This window comes from Protomyctophum parallelum (assembly GCF_964188405.1).
Source record: "Protomyctophum parallelum genome assembly, chromosome: 9".
Lineage (NCBI taxonomy): Eukaryota > Metazoa > Chordata > Actinopteri > Myctophiformes > Myctophidae > Protomyctophum > Protomyctophum parallelum.
Window position 1 is genome coordinate 46908911 of NC_139706.1, and position 22542 is coordinate 46931452.

The 22542-nt window shown below is 43.4% G+C and overlaps 1 protein-coding gene across 1 annotated transcript in view; it reads right to left on the reverse strand.

Annotated features, from left to right (window-relative positions):
• vps53 (VPS53 subunit of GARP complex) overlaps positions 1 to 22542 on the reverse strand; it is a 117165-nt gene that overhangs the window by 89815 nt on the left and 4808 nt on the right. The window contains 2 exon segments of the mRNA XM_083773989.1: positions 17187 to 17253; positions 18444 to 18493. Coding sequence (XP_083630115.1) covers positions 17187 to 17253; positions 18444 to 18493 — 117 coding nt within the window.

Consider the following 22542-nt stretch of genomic DNA (forward strand, 5'->3'; position numbering starts at 1 on the left):
TTTAAGCTCAACTGGTAGCTTCTATAGGAAGGCCACTCGATAAGCCCCTTTACAGAACATCATGTATGTAACTAATCTTGTTTCTTATTGAAATATTTGCTTTCTGTATTTATTTTATTTTTTACCATATTGTTGTTATTATGTACATATGTGCAAATAAACCAAACTAAACTAAACTAAATGCTTTATGGTGTCGTCCACTCACAGTTATGTATCGAGTTGTGCTTGAAATGTACTGTAATTTATTTACTGTTAATGAATCAATCAAACCGTTTTGATCACTTTCAAAACAAAGTTTCTCGTTTCTTGTAACCCAAAAAAATATCAATAACCATCCGAGAGGCTACAGTCTAAGATGCAAGGTACTATTCAATCTCGTAAGTGAGAGAGAGAGAGAGAGAGAGAGAGAGAGAGAGAGAGAGAGAGATGTCTGTGGTCTCCAAATGAAGTTTTACGGCCTACAATATTTTATATTAGAAGTTCGAAATCCTTGTTTTCGTGGTGAATAATTTGACAGCCCTATAGACTGAGATGAGGACGGAGGGGAGGGGAGGGGAGGGGAGGGGAGGGGAGGGGAGGGGAGGGGGAAACCAACCACACAGCATAATAATCTGGATATCAGAAACCTTTTGAAAAGGATCTCTTCAGGGATGAGAAACCGCTCCCAACAGTTGATCTTACTCACCCACTCACCAGCTTTGACGCTTCTACTGAGAGAGTCATTAAGACATTCTGACCTGAGATCAGATTCTAAAAAATGTCTTCTACATCCTGACAGTTTTCTGAAAAAGCTATGTTTCTGTGTCAGTCGTTCTTCGATTTTTCAAAAAATAGCAGACCTACAAGCTCATAGCGCGCCACTCGGTGGCGCGCTATGAGCTTGTAGATCTGCTATTTTTCAATAGCTAAAGCATAACGTAATGCTAAGCTCAAAATGACTTATGACATGACATCAACCACACAGCATATATTGACATAGGAGCCAATGACCAGAGAGAACTAATTGACATATAGAGCCAATGACCAGAGAGAACTAATTGACATAGGAGCCAATGACCAGAGAGAACTAATTGACATAGGAGCCAATGACCAGAGAGAACTAATTGACATAGGAGCCAATGACCAGAGAGAACTAATTGACATAGGAGCCAATGACCAGAGAGAACTAATTGACATAGGAGCCAATGACCAGAGAGAACTAATTGACATAGGAGCCAATGACCAGAGAGAACTAATTGACATAGGAGCCAATGACCAGAGAGAACTAATTGACATAGGAGCCAATGACCAGAGAGAACTAATTGACATAGGAGCCAATGACCAGAGAGAACTAATTGACATAGGAGCCAATGACCAGAGAGAACTAATTGACATAGGAGCCAATGACCAGAGAGAACTAATTGACATAGGAGCCAATGACCAGAGAGAACTAATTGGCATAGGAGCCAATGACCAGAGAGAACTAATTGGCATATAGAGCCAATGACCAGAGAGAACTAATTGGCATAGGAGCCAATGACCAGAGAGAACTAATTGGCATATAGAGCCAATGACCAGAGAGAACTAATTGGCATAGGAGCCAATGACCAGAGAGAACTAATTGGCAGACTATAGCTGGATATCAGATAGCGGTATAGGCTTGTTAGATGACACATGTGCTGTGTGTGTGTGTGTGTGTGTGTGTGTGTCTGTGTGTGTGTGTGTGTGTGTGTGTGTGTGTGTGTGTGTGTGTGTGTGTGTGTCCACTGTCCAGACCCGCCCCAAAAGGCCTCTGTCACGGGCTCGGGCTCGTTGCCCCATATGGAGATGGCCTGTTCCGACGTCACAACACTCCATATTTGGGCATAGCCCGACACAGAACTCCATAAGCTGGCCTGTTCCGACGTCACAACGCTCCATATTTGGGCATAGCCCGACACAGAACTCCCTAAGATGGCCTGTTCCGACGTCACAACACTCCATATTTGGGCATGCCCCGACACAGAACTCCATAAGATGGCCTGTTTTGATGTCACAACACTCCATATTTGGGCATAGCCCGACACAGAACTCCATAAGATGGCCTGTTCTGACGTCACAACACTCCATATTTGGGCATAGCCCGACACAGAACTCCATAAGATGGCCTGTTCCGACGTCACAACACTCCATATTTGGGCATAGCCCGACACAGAACTCCATAAGATGGCCTGTTCAGACATCACAACACTCCATATTTGGGCATAGCCCGACACAGAACATCCCTAAGCTGGCCTGTTCCGACGTCACAACACTCCATATTTGGGCATAGCCCGACACAGAACATCCCTAAGCTGGCCTGTTCCGACGTCACAACACTCCATATTTGGGCATAGCCCGACACAGAACATCCCTAAGCTGGCCTGTTCCGACGTCACAACACTCCATATTTGGGCATGCCCCGACACAGAACTCCCTAAACTGGCCTGTTCCGAGACATCACAACACTCCATATATTTGGGCACCGGTCTAGTGTAGAATAAAAATAATTGAATCTGTTAAATCTGCCCATGTTCGCTATTCTTTGCACAACAAAAGCATAATGTGGTTTAGTTATAGTTAGTGGTTAAACAGAATGTTTAACGCCATGCCAGGAGCTAGTTTAGATAGTTTAACCCATTCAGGCCTGACGTCGACATTAATTTTTTTTTTTTTTTTTTATGTTTTTTTTTTTGTTGGAAAAACCTCATGTTTCTATATCAGTGGTGCTCAATATTTCATGTCAAGGACCCCCAAAAATATATGAAATTGGCCGCCGACCCCCCATCTGAAAATGTGTTTTCAGGGACCACCTCCCAGAAGCAAAGATTTCGAGTTAAAAACGTTCGCTCTGCCCAGGCCGTGGCGTAACGGTCTGGGCACCTGACTGGTAATCCAGTCGCAGTGTGCCGCGGGTTCGACTCCCGAGCCCGACACGGCCTTTAACTGCATGTCATCCCCCCCATCTCTCTCCCGTTTCCTGTCAGCCTACTGTCTGTCCCTTCAAAAATCAATAAAAAGGCGTAAGCCGCAAATCAATCGCTCTGAAAGAGTATATATTCAAAGCTTTGCACCACATGTTCATGATTAAAAAAAAAAAATAGCAGACCTACAAGCTCGTAGCGCGCCACTCGGTGGCACGCTACGAGCTTGTAGATCTGCTATTTTTCAATAGCTAAATTATAACATAATGTTTAAAACACCAAAAGGGGATCCCGCCCAGAATGGGTTAAGTGCCATTCCAACTCTTTTCCCATATCTTCTCACAGCTGTTCTTTGAAGGTCCAGAGCGGTTCTTTGGTGCTACGTTTCCATAACCAAGGTAATTGACATGGAGTTGCCCGGAGCTGGTGGCAGTGTCGGTGTGGACATAAGTTTGGCTCTCCTGTCCATTCAGAGAATGCTAACAGCCGGCACCACCAGCTGCCCCAGGAATTTACCACTTTTATAAGCCTCTCAGACGCGCACAGAAGTGGACACCGGCTGAGGAAATGCACACACACACACACACACACACACACACACACACACACACACACACACACACACACACACACACACACACACACACACACACACACACACACACACACACACACACACACACACACACACACACACACACACACACACACACACACACATGCAGAGTCAGTGTTGTTTTCGTCGACTAAAACTAAGACGAGAAATGTTCGTTGACTACCTTTTTTCCACTGACAAAAACAAATGGAAACTAAATGAAAACTAAGCTACGATGACTAAAACTAAGACTGAATATACTGACAATTTCGTCGACAAATACAAACTAGACTAAAACGTTAGGAAGGGACTAGTGGACAAGAGATCCAGTATAAGTCATTTTACACTTGGTTGCATGCTGAAAATAGCCGAGCTTGTAGATCGGCTATTTTCAGCAAGTGTAAAAATCAGTCATTACGACGTCATCAAGACCCGCCAAAATACATTTTAGTCGACTAAATCAACTGTAGATTTAGTCGACTAAAATCTTATGACATGTAGTCGACTAAAACTAGACTAACACCAAGACATTCCAGGTGACTAAAATGTGACTAAAACTAAATGAAGTTTCAGTCCAAAGACTATATGACTAAACTAAAATAGAAATTTGCTGCCAAAAACAACATACGTGCAGACACACACACACACACACACACACACACGCACGCAGTGAAATGAGCAGAAAAACAATAATGTCATATTGGACAGTTTTCTCTCCCGTTCTGAAAGGTGCATCCAATTGGATTATGTTTGTTGGAGACAGCACTGTGGAGTTAGTTGTAAGATACTCGATCGCACGAGGGCGTTTGTTTTTGCCAAACACAACTCATCTACAAGTTGGGGATGCGATGTGTTGTTACCTTGTAGATCAATCGACCGGTTGATTGATTTAGGAAAGCAGTTATAAAAAACAGCAATTCGAGGATCACACAAGAAATTCCAAAGACTAATTTCCATTGAGGTCCTCAAGACCAATAAGTTAAACACCTTACAATACAAAAGAAAACATGTGACAGTGACATATAACATAAAACAAGTGCTCCCTTATCTAACCTTTTAACATGAGCCTTTATAGGGGAACCTTTTCCAATCCAATAGCCATGTTTTTGTCTGCTGTTAAAAAGCCCTGCTGTTTAAATGACCGCCAGTTTAACACTGGTTCCGAGGCCGTTCCCCTGTGTGGCTCCTATGGGCCGATTCATACTCCTATTAGAGCCGAATAAAAGTGGAGACTGATCTCAGTGCAGTGAAGGTATAGGGAGGTGACTGTATATCTGTACAGAGGACACTTGGAGACTGATCTCAGTGCAACAAAGTGTTCATGTATATATATTTTTTAATTATATTTTTTATCCCACAATTTTGTAACCCATTTTTCACCCCTGTGTCAATTATCTAATGTGATCCTGGGCTCTACACACCCTCCGCCAACCTGGGGAGAGCAACGGACTTGAACTCATGCTTCCTTCATGCCTGAGTGTCCAAGTTGCTCCTTTACACCTGACAGGGGGGAGTTTCCCTGGTTGGACGTAGCGCGTGGAAGGAACACGTTATTCCAACCAGTTCCTTTCCCCTCCATCAGGCGCCCCGGCTGGCCAGAGGCAGTTTAGAGCCCAGGATTACTGCATGTTTTTTGTGAGGGTACCTACCCTAGGGGACACGGGGAGAACATGCAAACTCCACACAGAAAGGCCCTTTCGCCAACCACGCCTTCGGGTATAAGTACTGAATTACCCAGTCTCCATAACATCTACACCACTCGCTGTATGAAAAAAGCCCATAACATCATGGAAGACACCAGCCACCCCGCAAATACCCTGTTCAAACTACTCCCCTCCAAAAAACGCTACCAGAGCATCAAATCTCGTACCACCCGTCTCAGTAACAGTTTTTACCCCCAGGCAGTCAGGCTGCTGAACAGCTGACCTTGAACTGTATTGCACTTCACTTCACTTGCACTTTTCTTTTCCTGTTTTTTGTCTTTTCTTGCACTATAGATGTTTGTTTATGTCCTGTGTGTATGTAAGACTGTGAGTGCTCTGAGCAAAACAAATTTCATTGTATGTATACTCTGTATCTATACAAATGACAAATAAACCTGAACCTGAACCTGAACCTGAACCTGATGACGCGGAGGAGGAAACACGCCGCCAGCACTCACAGCGACCCGAGCGGGAATCGAACCCGGGACCTTCTAGCTGTGAGGCGACAGCACTACCGACTGTGCCACCGTGCCCCAAAGGGTTCATATTAGAGGCAGGAAACGCGTGCAGAAGGCTGAGTCAGTCTGGCTGGCTTCCTAAGCACTCGTTTCCTGCATTTAGCAGTGAGGGACCACTGCCCAGCGTGTGTCCTCATGCAGGAGATGCTATCTGTTCTCAAACATAAACACATACACGCACGCACAAATGCACGCGCACACACACACACACACACACACACACACACACACACACACACACACACACACACACACACACACACACACACACACACACACACACACACACACACACACACACACACACACACACACACACACACACACACACAAATAAACCACGTTCCATAGCACACGTAGGCCGTTAAAAGAGAATTTCAGAAACAGGGGTGTGTAACTAACTTCCCTTTTACTGAAATTGACACATTGAGCGCCGTGCCGTGCGCCCAAAATAGCGGATCTTACAAGCTCTCGCAGATCTGCTATTTCCGGTTGCATGACTCAGTATTAACCCATTTTGGGGCAGGAACCACTTTTGGTGTTAGCATTATGTTATGCTTTAGCTATTGAAAAATAGCAGATCTACAAGCTCATAGCAGCTTGTATTGTAGGTCTGCTATTTTTGAAAAATCGAAGTATGTGAAACATGGCTTTTTTCAGAAAGCTGTCAGGATGTAGAAGACATTTTTTTAGAATCTGATCTCGGGTCAAAGAAATGGGTCAAGAGAATTTCAGAAACAGGGGTGAGTAGCTTCCCTTTTACTGAAATAAAAAGGCACATTGAGAAAGCTCTTGAGCAAGATCTACAAGCTCTTGAGCAAGATCTACAAGCTCTTGAGCAAGATCTACAAGCTCTTGCAGATCTGCCATTTCCCAAAAGGCAGATGAAATTTAACCCATTTAGGCCTGACGTCGAAATGTATTTTTTTAATGTCTGTTTTTTCTGAAAAACCTCATGTTTCTAATATCAGTGGTTCTCAATATTTCATGTCAAGGACCCCCCCCCCCCCTCCATCTGAAACTGTGTTGTTTCAGGGACCTCCCCTCCTAGAAGCAAAGATTTGAGTTAAAAACGTTCACTCTGAAAGAGTATATATATATATTCAAAGCTGTTCACCACATGTTCATGATTTTTCTAAAATAGCAGACCTACAAGCTCGTAGCGCGCCACTCGGTGGCGCGCTATGAGCTTGTAGATCTGCTATTTTTCCAATAGCTAAAGCATGACATACTATAGTGCTAACACCAAAAGGGGTTCCCGCCCCCAAAATGGGTTTTAATGGTGTGTTCAGAGTGTTTCCAATCTGGTTCAAATCTGTCTTGAGAGATTTAGCGTTTCTAAACCTTACAGTTTGGGGCGCGAGGGACAGACATCCTGTCTCCGCAGTAAGCTACTGTAATAATAATAATAACCTCAAATAAACTCATAAAATAAAAAAACGCACATAGATAGAAGCAATGGGTTTTGGGTTCCTCTCAAATTTGGGATTTACTTTTGATTCAGAATCAGAAAAAAAAAATGAAATTGTGTCATCGTTCAGAGGGGGAACATGTCTGGTGCTGTTCTTCTCATGTACAATCATAATACTGCTATACTGTACTGACTGTACTAGTGTGGGATATAGTACAGTGTTGTTTTCGTCGACTAAAACTAAGACGAAATACCTATTTACGTATACGTCGAATACCTATTTTCACTGACAAAAACAAATGGAAAATATACTGACAATTTCGTCGACAAATAAAAACTAGACTCAAATGTTAGGAAGGGACTAGTGGACAAGAGATCCAGTATAAGTCATTTTACACTTGAAAATAGCTGATCTACAAGCTTGCAACGCGCTGCGTTGCGACGCGTTGAGAGCTTGTAGATCAGCTATTTTCAGCAAGTGTAAAAACACTCATTACGGCATCAAGACCCGCCAAAATACATTTTAGTCGACTAAATCAACTGTAGATTTAGTCGACTAAAATCTTATGACATTTAGTCGACTAAAACTAGACTAACACTAAGACATTCCAGGTGACTAAAATGTGACTAAAACTAAATTAAGTTTCAGTCCAAAGACTATGACTAAACAAAATTAGAAATTTGCTGCCAAAAACAACACTGATATAGTATCGCGTAGCCAGACCACTATTTCACAATCTCAGAGTGCTATATAGTCTGGAACTCACACCTCCCGAAAGCCCAGAACGGAAGCGGTCATCATTCTGAACATTGTGGGAGGCAACAGTCTGGCCCCCGAGACTAAGGGCCGATTCATACTCCTATTTTAGAGCCCAATAAAAGTCGGTTACCGTCCTAAAGTCGGCTCTTCGGTGCTACTGAAAATTCCTGACGAGCCGAAATCATTTAGACACTACAGCGCCGAAACAGCTGTAAAATAGGAGTATGAATCGGCCCTAAATGGTAAATGGTGTATTTATATAGCGCCTTTATCCAAGGCGCTTTACATAGATTGTGCATTACATTCACCCATTCACACACACATTCATACACCGATTGCGGCGGAAGCCATGCAAGGTACCAACCAGCACATCGGGAGCAATGTGGGGTTCAGTGTCTTGCCCAAGGACACTTCGACATGTGGACAGGAGGAGGAGCCGGGATTCGAACCGCCGACCCATGGATCATTGGACGACCTGCTCTACCTCTTGAGCCACAGACGCCCCAAGTCGGCCCTATGTCGGCTACACTGTTGATTTTGTCGACGGAAAATGTTCGACTACCTTTTTTCGAAAACTAAATGGAAACTAAATTAAAACAAACTATGATGACTACAACTAAGACTAAATATATTGACAATTTCGTCGAAAAATAAAAACTAGGCTAAAATGTTAGGAATAGGAAGGGACTAGTGGACACTGAGATCCAGTACAGAAGTCATTTTACTCTTGGTTGCATGCTGAAAAATAGCAGCGCGACGCGTTGTGAACTTGTAGATCGGCTATTTTCAGCAAGTGTAAAATCAGCCATTACGACGGCATCAAGGCACGCCAAAATACATTTTAGTCGACTAAATCAACTGTAGATTTAGTCGACTAAAACTAGACCAACACTCAAATCATTTTTGGGGTCCTTGACATGAAATATTGGGTGGTGTAGGCCTAGAAGCATGAGGTATTTCAGAACTGTCAGGATTTAGAAGACATTTTTTTCAAGCCTAAAATGGGGTAAAAGTCCTCATTGTTGACCGTCGGAGGTAAAACAAAATAAAAGTAATTAGCTGGCCATGTATCATCATAGGAGGTAGAGCTAAATAACGGGTCCTATATTTACATGCTGCGCGCAAGCTAGAGCAAACCCAGGTCAAACTAGAAAAAGTGCCCTTCTGGTCACAGGTCTCCACCAGGATTTCTTCCTCAGCCTAGTGGGAGCTTGTAGGTCTGCTATCGAAGAACGACTGACACATAGAAACACGGCTTTTTCAGAAAACTTGTCAGGATGTAGAAGACAATTTTTTAGAATCTGACCGCAGGTCAGAATGGGATAATTATGCACATTTCTGCACACGCCCTACAGTCCGATCTCTATACGCGGGGTTTACCCCGGAGGGAGATGTTGTCACAGAGAGTGAAAGATACGTTTAACACGAGATAGATGGCTGTAAGCGGCCGTGTGGACTGAGAACTCTTTCATCCTCATCCATGAGCCGCCGTCGTCGCCGTCGTCATAAAAAGACGGATATCCATTTTCTCCTTTCCATCTGCAGAAAGGGGGGTTTTCCCTTAAGAAACGTCGGGACCAGCTCTGTGGGATTTGGAACGGCCAGCTTTAATATTATTGTGTGTGTAACGTGATGGGGGGGAGGGAGGGAGGGCAGACAGAGGCACGGGGGGAGGGGGGTTAGAGCATTAGCCCATTTAGGCCTGACGTCGAAATTTAAAAAATGTATTTTTTAAAATGTATTTTTTTCTGAAAAACCTCATGTTTCTAATATCAGTGGTTCTCAATATTTCATGTCAAGGACCCCCAAAAATATATGAAATTGGCCTCTGACCCCCCATCTGAAAATGTGTTGTTTCAGGGACCTCCCCTCCTAGAAGCAAAGATTTGAGTTAAAAACGTTCGCTCTGAACGAGTATATATATATATTCAAAGCTGTTCACCACATGTTTTCAAAAATAGCAGACCTACAAGCTCGTAGCGCGCCACTCGGCGGCGCGCTACGAGCTTGTAGATCTGGGGGGGTGGAGGTGGGGTGGAGTGGCGGGGGGGAAGGAGGTTAGGATGTTTCTGCTTAGACTAGACTAGACCATTCTGACCTGAGATCAGATTATAACAGTAGCAGACTGCAACAGAAAGGCCCCACACACTAGACCATTCTGACCTGAGATCAGATTATAACAGTAGCAGACTGCAACAGAAAGGCCCCACACACTAGACACACCGACGACAACTTGCACATAATCTGCGTGGCTCACACACACACGCACACACACACACATTCACATTCACACACACACAAATGCGCGCACACACACACACACTGCTCCCCCCATCAGGTGTCATGTTCCGTCTAACCACCTTCCTTAAATCAGACGAAAAGCTTTTTGCTTTTTTTTCTGACACACCAACAAAAAATTAAAGTCAAGACACAAAAAGAAACCGCAGGTTGAAAATGGAACCTGGGCATGGAGGGGAAGGGAATCCCAGTCCCGTTTTCCATAAAGAGGGTTGGTTTGGGTCTGAAACGGTGGAGGAGGAGATGCCGGTGGATCTGTTAAGATCATTTCAGAAACAGGGGTGTGTAACTTCCCTTTTACTGAAATTGACACATTGAGCACCGTGCCGTGAATAGCCGTGCCAAAAATAGCGGATCTTACAAGCTCTCGCAGATCTGCTATTTCCGGCGCATGACTCAGTATTAACCCATTTTGGGGCAGGAACCCCTTTTGGTGTTAGCATTATGTTATGCTTTAGCTATTGAAAAATAGCAGATCTACAAGCTCATAGAACGACTGACATAGAAACATAGCTTTTTCAGAAAGCTGTCAGGATGTAGAAGAATTCTTTTTTAATCTGATCTCGGGTCAAAATGGGTCAAGAGAATTTTAGAAACAGGGGTGAGTAGCTTCCCTTTTACTGAAATAAAAAGGCCTTTTACTGAAATATAAAGGCACATTGAGCAAGCTCTTGAGCAAGATCTACAAGCTCTTGAGCAAGATCTACAAGCTCTTGCAGATCTGCTATTTCCGGAGCATGACTCAGTATGAATCAGGCATAAGCCTGTGTGACGGCCTCACATTAGCAGACTCATTCACGCCACAGTGCGGCTACTGCAGCTCCCAAAAGGCAGATGAAATTTAAAAAAATATTTTTTTAAATGTCTGTTTTTTCTGAAAAACCTCATGTTTCTAATATCAGTGGTTCTCAATATTTCATGTCAAGGACCCCCAAAAATATATGAAATTGGCCGCTGACCCCCCTCTGAAAATATGTTGTTTCAGGGACCTCCCCTCCCAGAAGCAAAGATTTGAGTTAAAAATGTTCGCTCTGAAAGAGTATATATATATATTCAAAGCTGTGCGCCACATGTTCATGATTTTTCTAAAATAGCAGACCTACAAGCTCGTAGCGCGCCACTCGGTGGCGCGCTATGAGCTTGTAGATCTGCTATTTTTCCAATAGCTAAAGCATGACATACTAGGCACTAGTAGTGCTAACACCAAAAGGGGTTCCCGCCCCAAAATGGGTTTTAATGGTGTGGTTGAAATCCGTCTTGAGAGATTAGCGTTTCTAAACCTTACAGTTTGGGACGCGAGGGACAGACATTCAGTCTCCGCAGTAAGATACTGTAATAATAACAACAGACTGACTCCACAACAACAGACTGACTCCACAACAACAGACTGACTCCACAACAACAGACTGACTCCACAACAACAGACAGACGCCTGGTGGTTGGTTTAGACTCCACAACAACAGACTGACTCCACAACAACAGACTGACTCCACAACAACAGACTGACTCCACAACAACAGACAGACGCCTGGTGGTTGGTTTAGACTCCACAACAACAGACTGACTCCACAACAACAGACAGACGCCTGGTGGTTGGTTTAGACTCCACAACAACAGACTGACTCCACAACAACAGACTGACTCCACAACAACAGACAGACGCCTGGTGGTTGGTTTAGGATGTTTCCGCTTCCGAACAGCAGCAGACTGCAACAGAAAGGCCCCACACACTAGACCATTCTGACCTGAGATCAGATTATAACAGTAGCAGACTGCAACAGAAAGGCCCCACAGACTAGACCATTCTGACCTGAGATCAGATTATAACAGTAGCAGACTGCAACAGAAAGGCCCCACACACTAGACCATTCTGACCTGAGATCAGATTATAACAGTAGCAGACTGCAACAGAAAGGCCCCACACACTAGACCATTCTGACCTGAGATCAGATTATAACAGTAGCAGACTGCAACAGAAAGGCCCCACAGACTAGACCATTCTGACCTGAGATCAGATTATAACAGTAGCAGACTGCAACAGAAAGGCCCCACACACTAGACCATTCTGACCTGAGATCAGATTATAACAGTAGCAGACTGCAACAGAAAGGCCCCACAGACTAGACCATTCTGACCTGAGATCAGATTATAACAGTAGCAGACTGCAACAGAAAGGCCCCACACACTAGACCATTCTGACCTGAGATCAGATTATAACAGTAGCAGACTGCAACAGAAAGGCCCCACAGACTAGACCATTCTGACCTGAGATCAGATTATAACAGTAGCAGACTGCAACAGAAAGGCCCCACACACTAGACCATTCTGACCTGAGATCAGATTATAACAGTAGCAGACTGCAACAGAAAGGCCCCACAGACTAGACACACCGACGACAACTTGCACATAATCCGCGTGGCTCACACACACACACACACACACACACACACACACACACACACACACACACAGCGCTCCCCCCACCCCCATCAGGTGTCATGTTCCGTCTAACCACCCTCCCCTGACTGAAGAGCGAAAGCTCTGCCTTAAATCAGACGAAAAGCTTTTTTTGCTTTTTTTTCTGACACACCAACAAAAAATTAAAGTGAAGACCGCAGGTTGAAAATGGAACCTGGGCATGGAGGGGAAGGGAATCCCAGTCCCGTTTTCCATAAAGGAGGGTTGGTTTGGGCCTGAAACGGTGGAGGAGGAGGAGATGCCGGTGGATCTGACTCATCCTGTCCTTTTCCGAGGCAGCAGAACGGAGAGGAGGAACATACATTGTCTGGGTTCAGGATGGAGGAATCCGGGAGCACGCTGACTTTTGACCCATTTTGGTGTTAGCATTATGCTATTGCTTTAGCTATTGAAAAAATAGCAGATCTACAAGCTCGAGCTTGTAGGTCTGCTATTTTTGAAAAATCGACTGACATAGACATAGAAACATAGCTTTTTCAGAAAACTGTCAGGATGTAGAAGACATTTTTGGAATCTGATCTCAGGTCAGAATGGAAAACTGTCAGGATGTAGAAGACATGTTTAGAATCTGATCTCAGGTCAGAATGGAAAACAGTCAGGATGTAGAAGACATTTTTAGAATCTGATCTCAGGTCAGAATGGAAAACTGTCAGGATGTAGAAGACATTTTTAGAATCTGATCTCAGGTCAGAATGGAAAACAGTCAGGATGTAGAAGACATTTTTAGAATCTGATCTCAGGTCAGAATGGAAAACTGTCAGGATGTAGAAGACATTTTTTAGAATCTGATCTCAGGTCAGAATGGAAAACGGTCAGGATGTAGAAGACATTTTTTAGAATCTGATCTCAGGTCAGAATGGGTTAACCCATTTAAACCTGAGCTCCGTTCTATAAATCACGTCTTCTAAAATCATGACAGTTTTCTGGAAAAAACGAATCTAATGTCAGTCGTTCTCAAACATTTCCATGTCAAGGACCCCCAAAAATATATGCAATAGACCGCCGACCCCCATCTGAAAATATGTTGTTCCAGGGACCCCCCCCCCCCCCCCCCCCCCAGAAGCAAAGATTTGAGTTAAAAACGTTCGCTCTGAAAGATTATATATTCAAAGATTTGAGCCACATTTTCACGATTTTTCAAAAACAACAGATCTACAATGTAGATCTATTTTTCAATAGCTAAAGTATAACATAATCCTTAATAGACAGTAGTCCAAGCCCCACGCTCCACCATATCCTTCCTGCTGTGTGCATATCAACTTTCATGTCCTTTGCTGTCCTACTATTTTGTACACGAATCTCCCGCGTGAAGAGACCAAATATTATTTCGGCCCAAGAGGCTTGAAATGAAACACATTTATTATCCATATTATGGTTTAATTATGAACAGTGTCTCAGCTCACCTGTCTTATTATCCATATTATGGTTTAATTATGAACAGTGTCTCAGCTCACCTGTCTTATTATCCATATGGTTTAATTATGAACAGTGTCTCAGCTCACCTGTCTTCATATGGTTTAATTATGAACAGTGTCTCAGCTCACCTGTCTTCATATGGTTTAATTATGAACAGTGTCTCAGCTCACCTGTCTTCATATGGTTTGATTATGAACAGTGTCTCAGCTCACCTGTCTTCATTAGGGTTTAATTATGAACAGTGTCTCAGCTCACCTGTCTTCATTATGGTTTGATTATGAACAGTGTCTCAGCTCACCTGTCTTCATTATGGTTTGATTATGAACGGTGTCTCAGCTCACCTGTCTTCATATGGTTTGATTATGAACAGTGTCTCAGCTCACCTGTCTTCATTATGGTTTGATTATGAACAGTGTCTCAGCTCACCTGTCTTCATTATGGTTTAATTATGAACAGTGTCTCAGCTCACCTGTCTTCATATGGTTTGATTATGAACAGTGTCTCAGCTCACCTGTCTTCATTATGGTTTGATTATGAACAGTGTCTCAGCTCACCTGTCTTCATATGGTTTAATTATGAACAGTGTCTCAGCTCACCTGTCTTCATTATGGTTTAATTATGAACAGTGTCTCAGCTCACCTGTCTTCATGATGGTTTAATTATGAACAGTGTCTCAGCTCACCTGTCTTCATATGGTTTGATTATGAACAGTGTCTCAGCTCACCTGTCTTCATTATGGTTTAATTATGAACAGTGTCTCAGCTCACCTGTCTTCATTATGGTTTAATTATGAACAGTGTCTCAGCTCACCTGTCTTCATTATGGTTTAATTATGAACAGTGTCTCAGCTCACCTGTCTTCATATGGTTTAATTATGAACAGTGTCTCAGCTCACCTGTCTTCATTAGGGTTTAATTATGAACAGTGTCTCAGCTCACCTGTCTTCATATGGTTTAATTATGAACAGTGTCTCAGCTCACCTGTCTTCATATGGTTTAATTATGAACAGTGTCTCAGCTCACCTGTCTTCATTATGGTTTAATTATGAACAGTGTCTCAGCTCACCTGTCTTCATTATGGTTTAATTATGAACAGTGTCTCAGCTCACCTGTCTTCATGATGGTTTAATTATGAACAGTGTCTCAGCTCACCTGTCTTCATTATGGTTTAATTATGAACAGTGTCTCAGCTCACCTGTCTTCATATGGTTTAATTATGAACAGTGTCTCAGCTCACCTGTCTTCATATGGTTTAATTATGAACAGTGTCTCAGCTCACCTGTCTTCATTATGGTTTAATTATGAACAGTGTCTCAGCTCACCTGTCTTCATTATGGTTTGATTATGAACAGTGTCTCAGCTCACCTGTCTTCATATGGTTTGATTATGAACAGTGTCTCAGCTCACCTGTCTTCATATGGTTTAATTATGAACAGAGTCTCAGCTCACCTGTCTTCATGATGGTTTAATTATGAACAGTGTCTCAGCTCACCTGTCTTCATATGGTTTAATTATGAACAGTGTCTCAGCTCACCTGTCTTCATATGGTTTAATTATGAACAGTGTCTCAGCTCACCTGTCTTCATTATGGTTTAATTATGAACAGTGTCTCAGCTCACCTGTCTTCATTATGGTTTAATTATGAACAGTGTCTCAGCTCACCTGTCTTCATGATGGTTTAATTATGAACAGTGTCTCAGCTCACCTGTCTTCATATGGTTTAATTATGAACAGTGTCTCAGCTCACCTGTCTTCATATGGTTTAATTATGAACAGTGTCTCAGCTCACCTGTCTTCATATGGTTTAATTATGAACAGTGTCTCAGCTCACCTGTCTTCATTATGGTTTAATTATGAACAGTGTCTCAGCTCACCTGTCTTCATATGGTTTAATTATGAACAGTGTCTCAGCTCACCTGTCTTCATATGGTTTAATTATGAACAGTGTCTCAGCTCACCTGTCTTCATTATGGTTTAATTATGAACAGTGTCTCAGCTCACCTGTCTTCATTAGGGTTTAATTATGAACAGTGTCTCAGCTCACCTGTCTTCATTATGGTTTAATTATGAACAGTGTCTCAGCTCACCTGTCTTCATTATGGTTTCATTATGAACAGTGTCTCAGCTCACCTGTCTTCATTATGGTTTGATTATGAACAGTGTCTCAGCTCACCTGTCTTCATTATGGTTTAATTATGAACAGTGTCTCAGCTCACCTGTCTTCATTATGGTTTAATTATGAACAGTGTCTCAGCTCACCTGTCTTCATATGGTTTAATTATGAACAGTGTCTCAGCTCACCTGTCTTCATTATGGTTTAATTATGAACAGTGTCTCAGCTCACCTGTCTTCATTATGGTTTAATTATGAACAGTGTCTCAGCTCACCTGTCTTCATTATGGTTTAATTATGAACAGTGTCTCAGCTCACCTGTCTTCATATGGTTTAATTATGAACAGTGTCTCAGCTCACCTGTCTTCATTATGGTTTAATTATGAACAGTGTCTCAGCTCACCTGTCTTCATATGGTTTAATTATGAACAGTGTCTCAGCTCACCTGTCTTCATTATGGTTTAATTATGAACAGTGTCTCAGCTCACCTGTCTTCATTATGGTTTAATTATGAACAGTGTCTCAGCTCACCTGTCTTCATATGGTTTGATTATGAACAGTGTCTCAGCTCACCTGTCTTCATTATGGTTTAATTATGAACAGTGTCTCAGCTCACCTGTCTTCATTATGGTTTAATTATGAACGGTGTCTCAGCTCACCTGTCTTCATTATGGTTTAATTATGAACAGTGTCTCAGCTCACCTGTCTTCATGATGGTTTAATTATGAACAGTGTCTCATATTATGGTTTAATTATGAACAGTGTCTCAGCTCACCTGTCTTCATTATGGTTTAATTATGAACAGTGTCTCAGCTCACCTGTCTTCATATGGTTTAATTATGAACAGTGTCTCATATTATGGTTTAATTATGAACAGTGTCTCAGCTCACCTGTCTTCATTATGGTTTGATTATGAACAGAGTCTCAGCTCACCTGTCTTCATATGGTTTAATTATGAACAGTGTCTCAGCTCACCTGTCTTCCATCCTGGCCCACGTTGGTCTGGCCTCTCACCACCGTCCTGATGTTGTCGTCCAGACGCCTGAGAGACACACAATCATTACTGTTCTGGTTCTGTTCTGGTTCCCCTGAGAGACACACAGTCATTACTGTTCTGGTTCTGTTCTGGTTCTGTTCTGGTTCCCCCTGAGAGACACACAATCATTACTGCTCTGGTTCTGTTCTGGTTCTGTTCTGGTTCTGTTCTGGTTCCCCTCAGAGACACACAGTCATTACTGTTCTGGTTCTGTTCTGGTTCCCCCTGAGAGACACACAGTCATTACTGTTCTGGTTCTGTTCTGGTTCCCCCTGAGAGACACACAGTCATTACTGTTCTGGTTCTGTTCTGGTTCCCCCTGAGAGACACACAGTCATTACTGTTCTGGTTCTGTTCTGGTTCCCCCTGAGAGACACACAATCATTACTGCTCTGGTTCTGTTCTGGTTCCCCCTGAGAGACACACAATCATTACTGCTCTGGTTCTGTTCTGGTTCTGTTCTGGTTCCCCTCAGAGACACACAGTCATTACTGTTATGGTTCTGTTCTGGTTCCTCTGAGAGACACCACCACACACAATCATTACTGCTCTGGCTCCCCAAGGACCCCCAAATTAACACTAATTAGCCCTGCGGACCCCCCCCCCCCCCCCCCCCTGAGAGACACCACCACACACAATCATTACTGTTCTGGCTCCCCAAGGACCCCCAAATTAACACTAATTAGCCCTGCAGACCCCCCCCCCCCCCCCCTGAGAGACACCACCACACACAATCATTACTGCTCTGGCTCCCCAAGGACCCCCAAATTAACACTAATTAGCCCTGCGGACCCCCCCCCCCCCCCCCCCCCTGAGACACACCACCACACACAATCATTACTGCTCTGGCTCCCCAAGGACCCCCAAATTAACACTAATTAGCCCTGCGGACCCCCCCCCCCCCCCCCCCTGAGAGACACCACCACACACAATCATTACTGCTCTGGCTCCCCAAGGACCCCCAAATTAACACTAATTAGCCCTGCGGACCCCCCCCCCCCCCCCCCCCCCTGAGAGACACCACCACACACAATCATTACTGCTCTGGCTCCCCAAGGACCCCCAAATTAACACTAATTAGCCCTGCGGACCCCCCCCCCCCCCCCCCCCCCTGAGAGACACCACCACACACAATCATTACTGCTCTGGCTCCCCAAGGACCCCCAAATGAACACTAATTAGCCCCAGATACTCACCGAATCTTCATGCGGATCTTGCTCACCACGTCATCGATATTAGCCAATGACTGAAGAGAAACACAAAGAGGAAGTCGGTGAGTGAACATCCCTTGACCCTTGACCCCAAATGACTGATGAGTCGCGTGAATTATTGGCACTCTGAAACAAACGTATTGCCACTCGGCTGGGCAGTGCTGGGCACATGCATGCATAGAAACCGTTTTTTGACGCGTTCAAAATTAGTAATGTCCAGACCTCTAACTGCTATCGGGTGGGGGGGGGGGGGGTTCCCAATGTATTGAACATAAAATAGGAATTACACCACGTTTTGTTTGATGCATATAAACATCAACGGTAAAAATGGTGTGATCTCTCTCCAGCGTTCTGTGCTACCATACCTTCCAAAGTAACCTCATCTGGCTGGCTACGCCTGTGCACCCTATCACTGTCCCATTGCTACGGCACCCCGCCCCTCAAGGTGACCTTCACTGGCCCCCGGGTCAAACAAAGAATCCATTTCTAAACATCTCCTGACCACCTACAAAGCACTTAACCCATTTTGGGGCGGAAACCCCTTTTGGTGTTAGCATCATGCTATGCTTTAGCTATTATACGAGCTTGTAGGTCTGCTATTTTTGAAAAATCGAAGAACCACTGACATAGAAACATAGCTTTGTCAGAAAACTGTCGGGATGTAGAAGACATTTTTAGAATCTGATCTCAGGACAGAGCTTTTGTCTTTGCTGCCCCAACACTGTGGAATGCCCTACCTATTGCTTTATAGCTAACTCTTTTCAAAGTTTATTTTATAGCTTTTAGTGTTTATTTACTTTTCCTAAATGAAGTTGTTTTTATTTTGTTGTTACCTCTGTGTCTTTTGGTACTCAGAAAAGCGCTATATAAGTTTAAGACATTATAAGGTGAACTCCCTGCAGACAGAATGGCTCCTTCACACATTTTTACATACTGTAGATACAGTACAGAATAGAATGAAATCAAGAAAATACCAGCACGCATTATATGTCATTTTTAACATGACATTTCTTGATTTCATCCTGTATCTTCGAGCCTTGCAGCACCGTGAAAGATTCTGTTCTAACCTGGAGTGCTGCGGGTTCACAGTACAGAATAGACACATCAGATACAGTACAGAATACAATACAATACACACAGACATCACTTAGGCCCAATCCCAATTACCCCCTTTCGTCCTGGCTCTTAGCCCTTGCCCTTACTTATGCGCGTTCACGTGAGGGGGAAGGGTTATCTCAATTGTCTTTGGATGGAGGGGTAGGGCTGAGGGCGAGGGGTAGAATCCCCTTCGTTTGAAGGGATATCTCGACGGGACTTCAAACGGAGCAACATCACTGAGGGGCAGTGAGGGCTGAAAGGCGGACGAGGTAAGAAGCCTTTTATGTCCTTTATTATGGAAAAATATTATAATAACCAATATTATTTTAATGTATTAACAATCTGCATCGCCAAAAATATCGCAATCTCTAGCAAAGGTTAACGTTACCTCACCTGAACTAACGATATGATACGGCGTTGCATTCATACAACGTTACCCATTCATTGGACGCCGCATCGGCGCTTTATTATTGTCTCCACCAGGCCGAAGGCATGTGGGGAGAGTATGTTTTGCACTCCGTCCGTCCGTGTGTCCGTGTGTGTGTCCGTGAACAGCTAATCTCGGCCACCGTTAACCCGGTCGATGCCATATTTTGCACACACACTCCCTGGATGCCAACCATGAACCTCTGCCCCAAACTTTCCAGAACGGCCTGTTATAGCGCCACCAGGAGGCCGCTTTGTGCAAAACAAGTTTTTCGATGCCATATTTTGCACACACACTCCCTGGATGCCAACCATGAACCTCTGCCCCAAACTTTCCAGAACGGCCTGTTATAGCGCCACCAGGAGGCCGCTTTGTGCAAAACAAGTTTTTGCACAGTACACCTACAGATTTTGTCCAAACATCACGCAAATTGGTACACAGTCTCTCTAGAGCCATTCAACGAAACGGGTCTTTCACATTTATCAGACTCCATCCTGATTGGTTAAGATTGGCTTCCAAAGTTCACAGGAGTGCTCAGTTTCAAACAAAATGCTGCAAATCATGAACACATCGCGTGATTTCCGTGAAATTGTGCACCCACATTCCCACTAGGCCGAGGACGAAATGCCACATGAACAATTTCAACTCAGCCTCAAGGTGGCGCTATAACTGGCCGCAAAGTGTTTTTACCTCTAACTGCACGGATCTGTGGATAACCTGGTGGAGACTTGTGCCCGGAAGGGCACTTTTTCTAGTTTTTTATGTATCGCCGGTGCGCCGGTGATACAACTCGGATGCAAGCTAGCTTATTAGCAGGCATCAGTCTGACCCCCCAGACCACGATATGTCAACATTCTGCAGTTTTGGAGCTCTTAAAAGCAGTGAAATAGCCTACTGTACCTACATAACGCTGTCACTGCATAACGTTGGCTACTCGCGCTGCAGTGATAGCTATGGTTTTATCATGACCAATGTTAAGCTAATACCCACAAGTTGCAAAACTTACATAACTAATTAGCAATGGTGTTGTTTTTTTCCCCAGGCAAACCAGCTATGGAAACAGATTGCAAGCTGCTGTACAGTCTGTACATTGGATGGAGATGAATCACGATGGCATTTTCATTGATAGAAAATGACTCTGTTCTCAATGATATTAAAAACAATGACCAGTGACCACAGCCCCTTCTTTCTATACTGTAAATTGTTTTTCCTTTTTCTAACCCTGTATCTGTACCCATTCTATACAAACTGTTAATACAATAATAATCAATGAATCAGGTACAACTGAGCAGGTGTCAGAATGAGCTATATCTAGCTGAATTACATTCTGCATGGTGGGCTACCAACATGAGACAAAATTACAATATATTTATTTCATCATAACCACAGCAATGTTATATTTACGTTCCATCTCTACAGCTTAAATCAAATGGAAAGTAGTCTCCAAAGTGGGTTATGGGCTAAATGATAGTTTGTACACTCTCAGAGTTAATTAACATTGATTTTACAATATAAATTGGGGGTCCTAGAGACAGAAATGCCATCAAAGTTTGGGGACCACTGGCCTGTAGTGAGCTTGCAGATCAGCTATTTTCTGAGAACAGGTTGTATATCAATATCTACAAGGGACGTTCAATATTTAGGGACGTTCCAATTCCTAGGGGGATGATTTATCTCCCTACCCCTTGACACTCCTTATGTAGGGACAAGGGGAAGGGGCAAGGGCTGAGGGGTAGGGTTAAAAAAGGAATTGGGAAAGGGCCTTAGTCTACTGTCTGTGACCCTTCTAGACTAGAGACCAATGATGAGTGCAACAAAAAGGTAAACACCGCCCTCTCCTGGAGTAATAAGTTATAGCACACCTACAGTACACCGTTCTTACAGTAAGCCTCACAACCTTGCAGGCACACATGCAAAGGCTAAAATATGTCATTTAGAATGCATATTATGTAGACAATTCTATAGTGTTTACTTATAGTTTCATTGTAGTTGACTATTTCTATGTATTTTATGTATTGCCACGTGTTGTTCTTGCCTACTGTAAATCGCTCTGGAATCTGGGAACCCCTTTTGGTGTTTTAAACATTATGTTATAATTTAGCTATTTAAAAATAGCAGATCTACAAGCTGGTAGCGCGCCACCGAGTGGCGCGCTACGAGCTTGTAGGTCTGCTATTTTTGAAAATTTGTAAAAATGTGTCGCAAATCTTTGAATATATATTCTTTCAAAGTGAATGTTTTTAACTCGGGTCTAAATGGATTAAGAGCGTCTGCTAAATATGGTTTTAATGGGTTCATTTAAACGGCCGTTTGTGCCATGCAATGAGTACAGCCACTCAGAACAGGAATATTGTGCAGCCAGCCAGTAATAAAGCAACATTTCTTTCTAAATGAGGTTGATTTTTCATAGAATAAAAGCATCAACCTGCATGATTGCATCACGGAATGAATAGCCTTGTTTTGTTGTTTGATTGTTTATTCGTCATGCTCCCAGTGTGTAAGGACTCTAAGGACCATAGCAAGATATACCCAAGGAACCCCTTTTGGTGTCAGCATCAC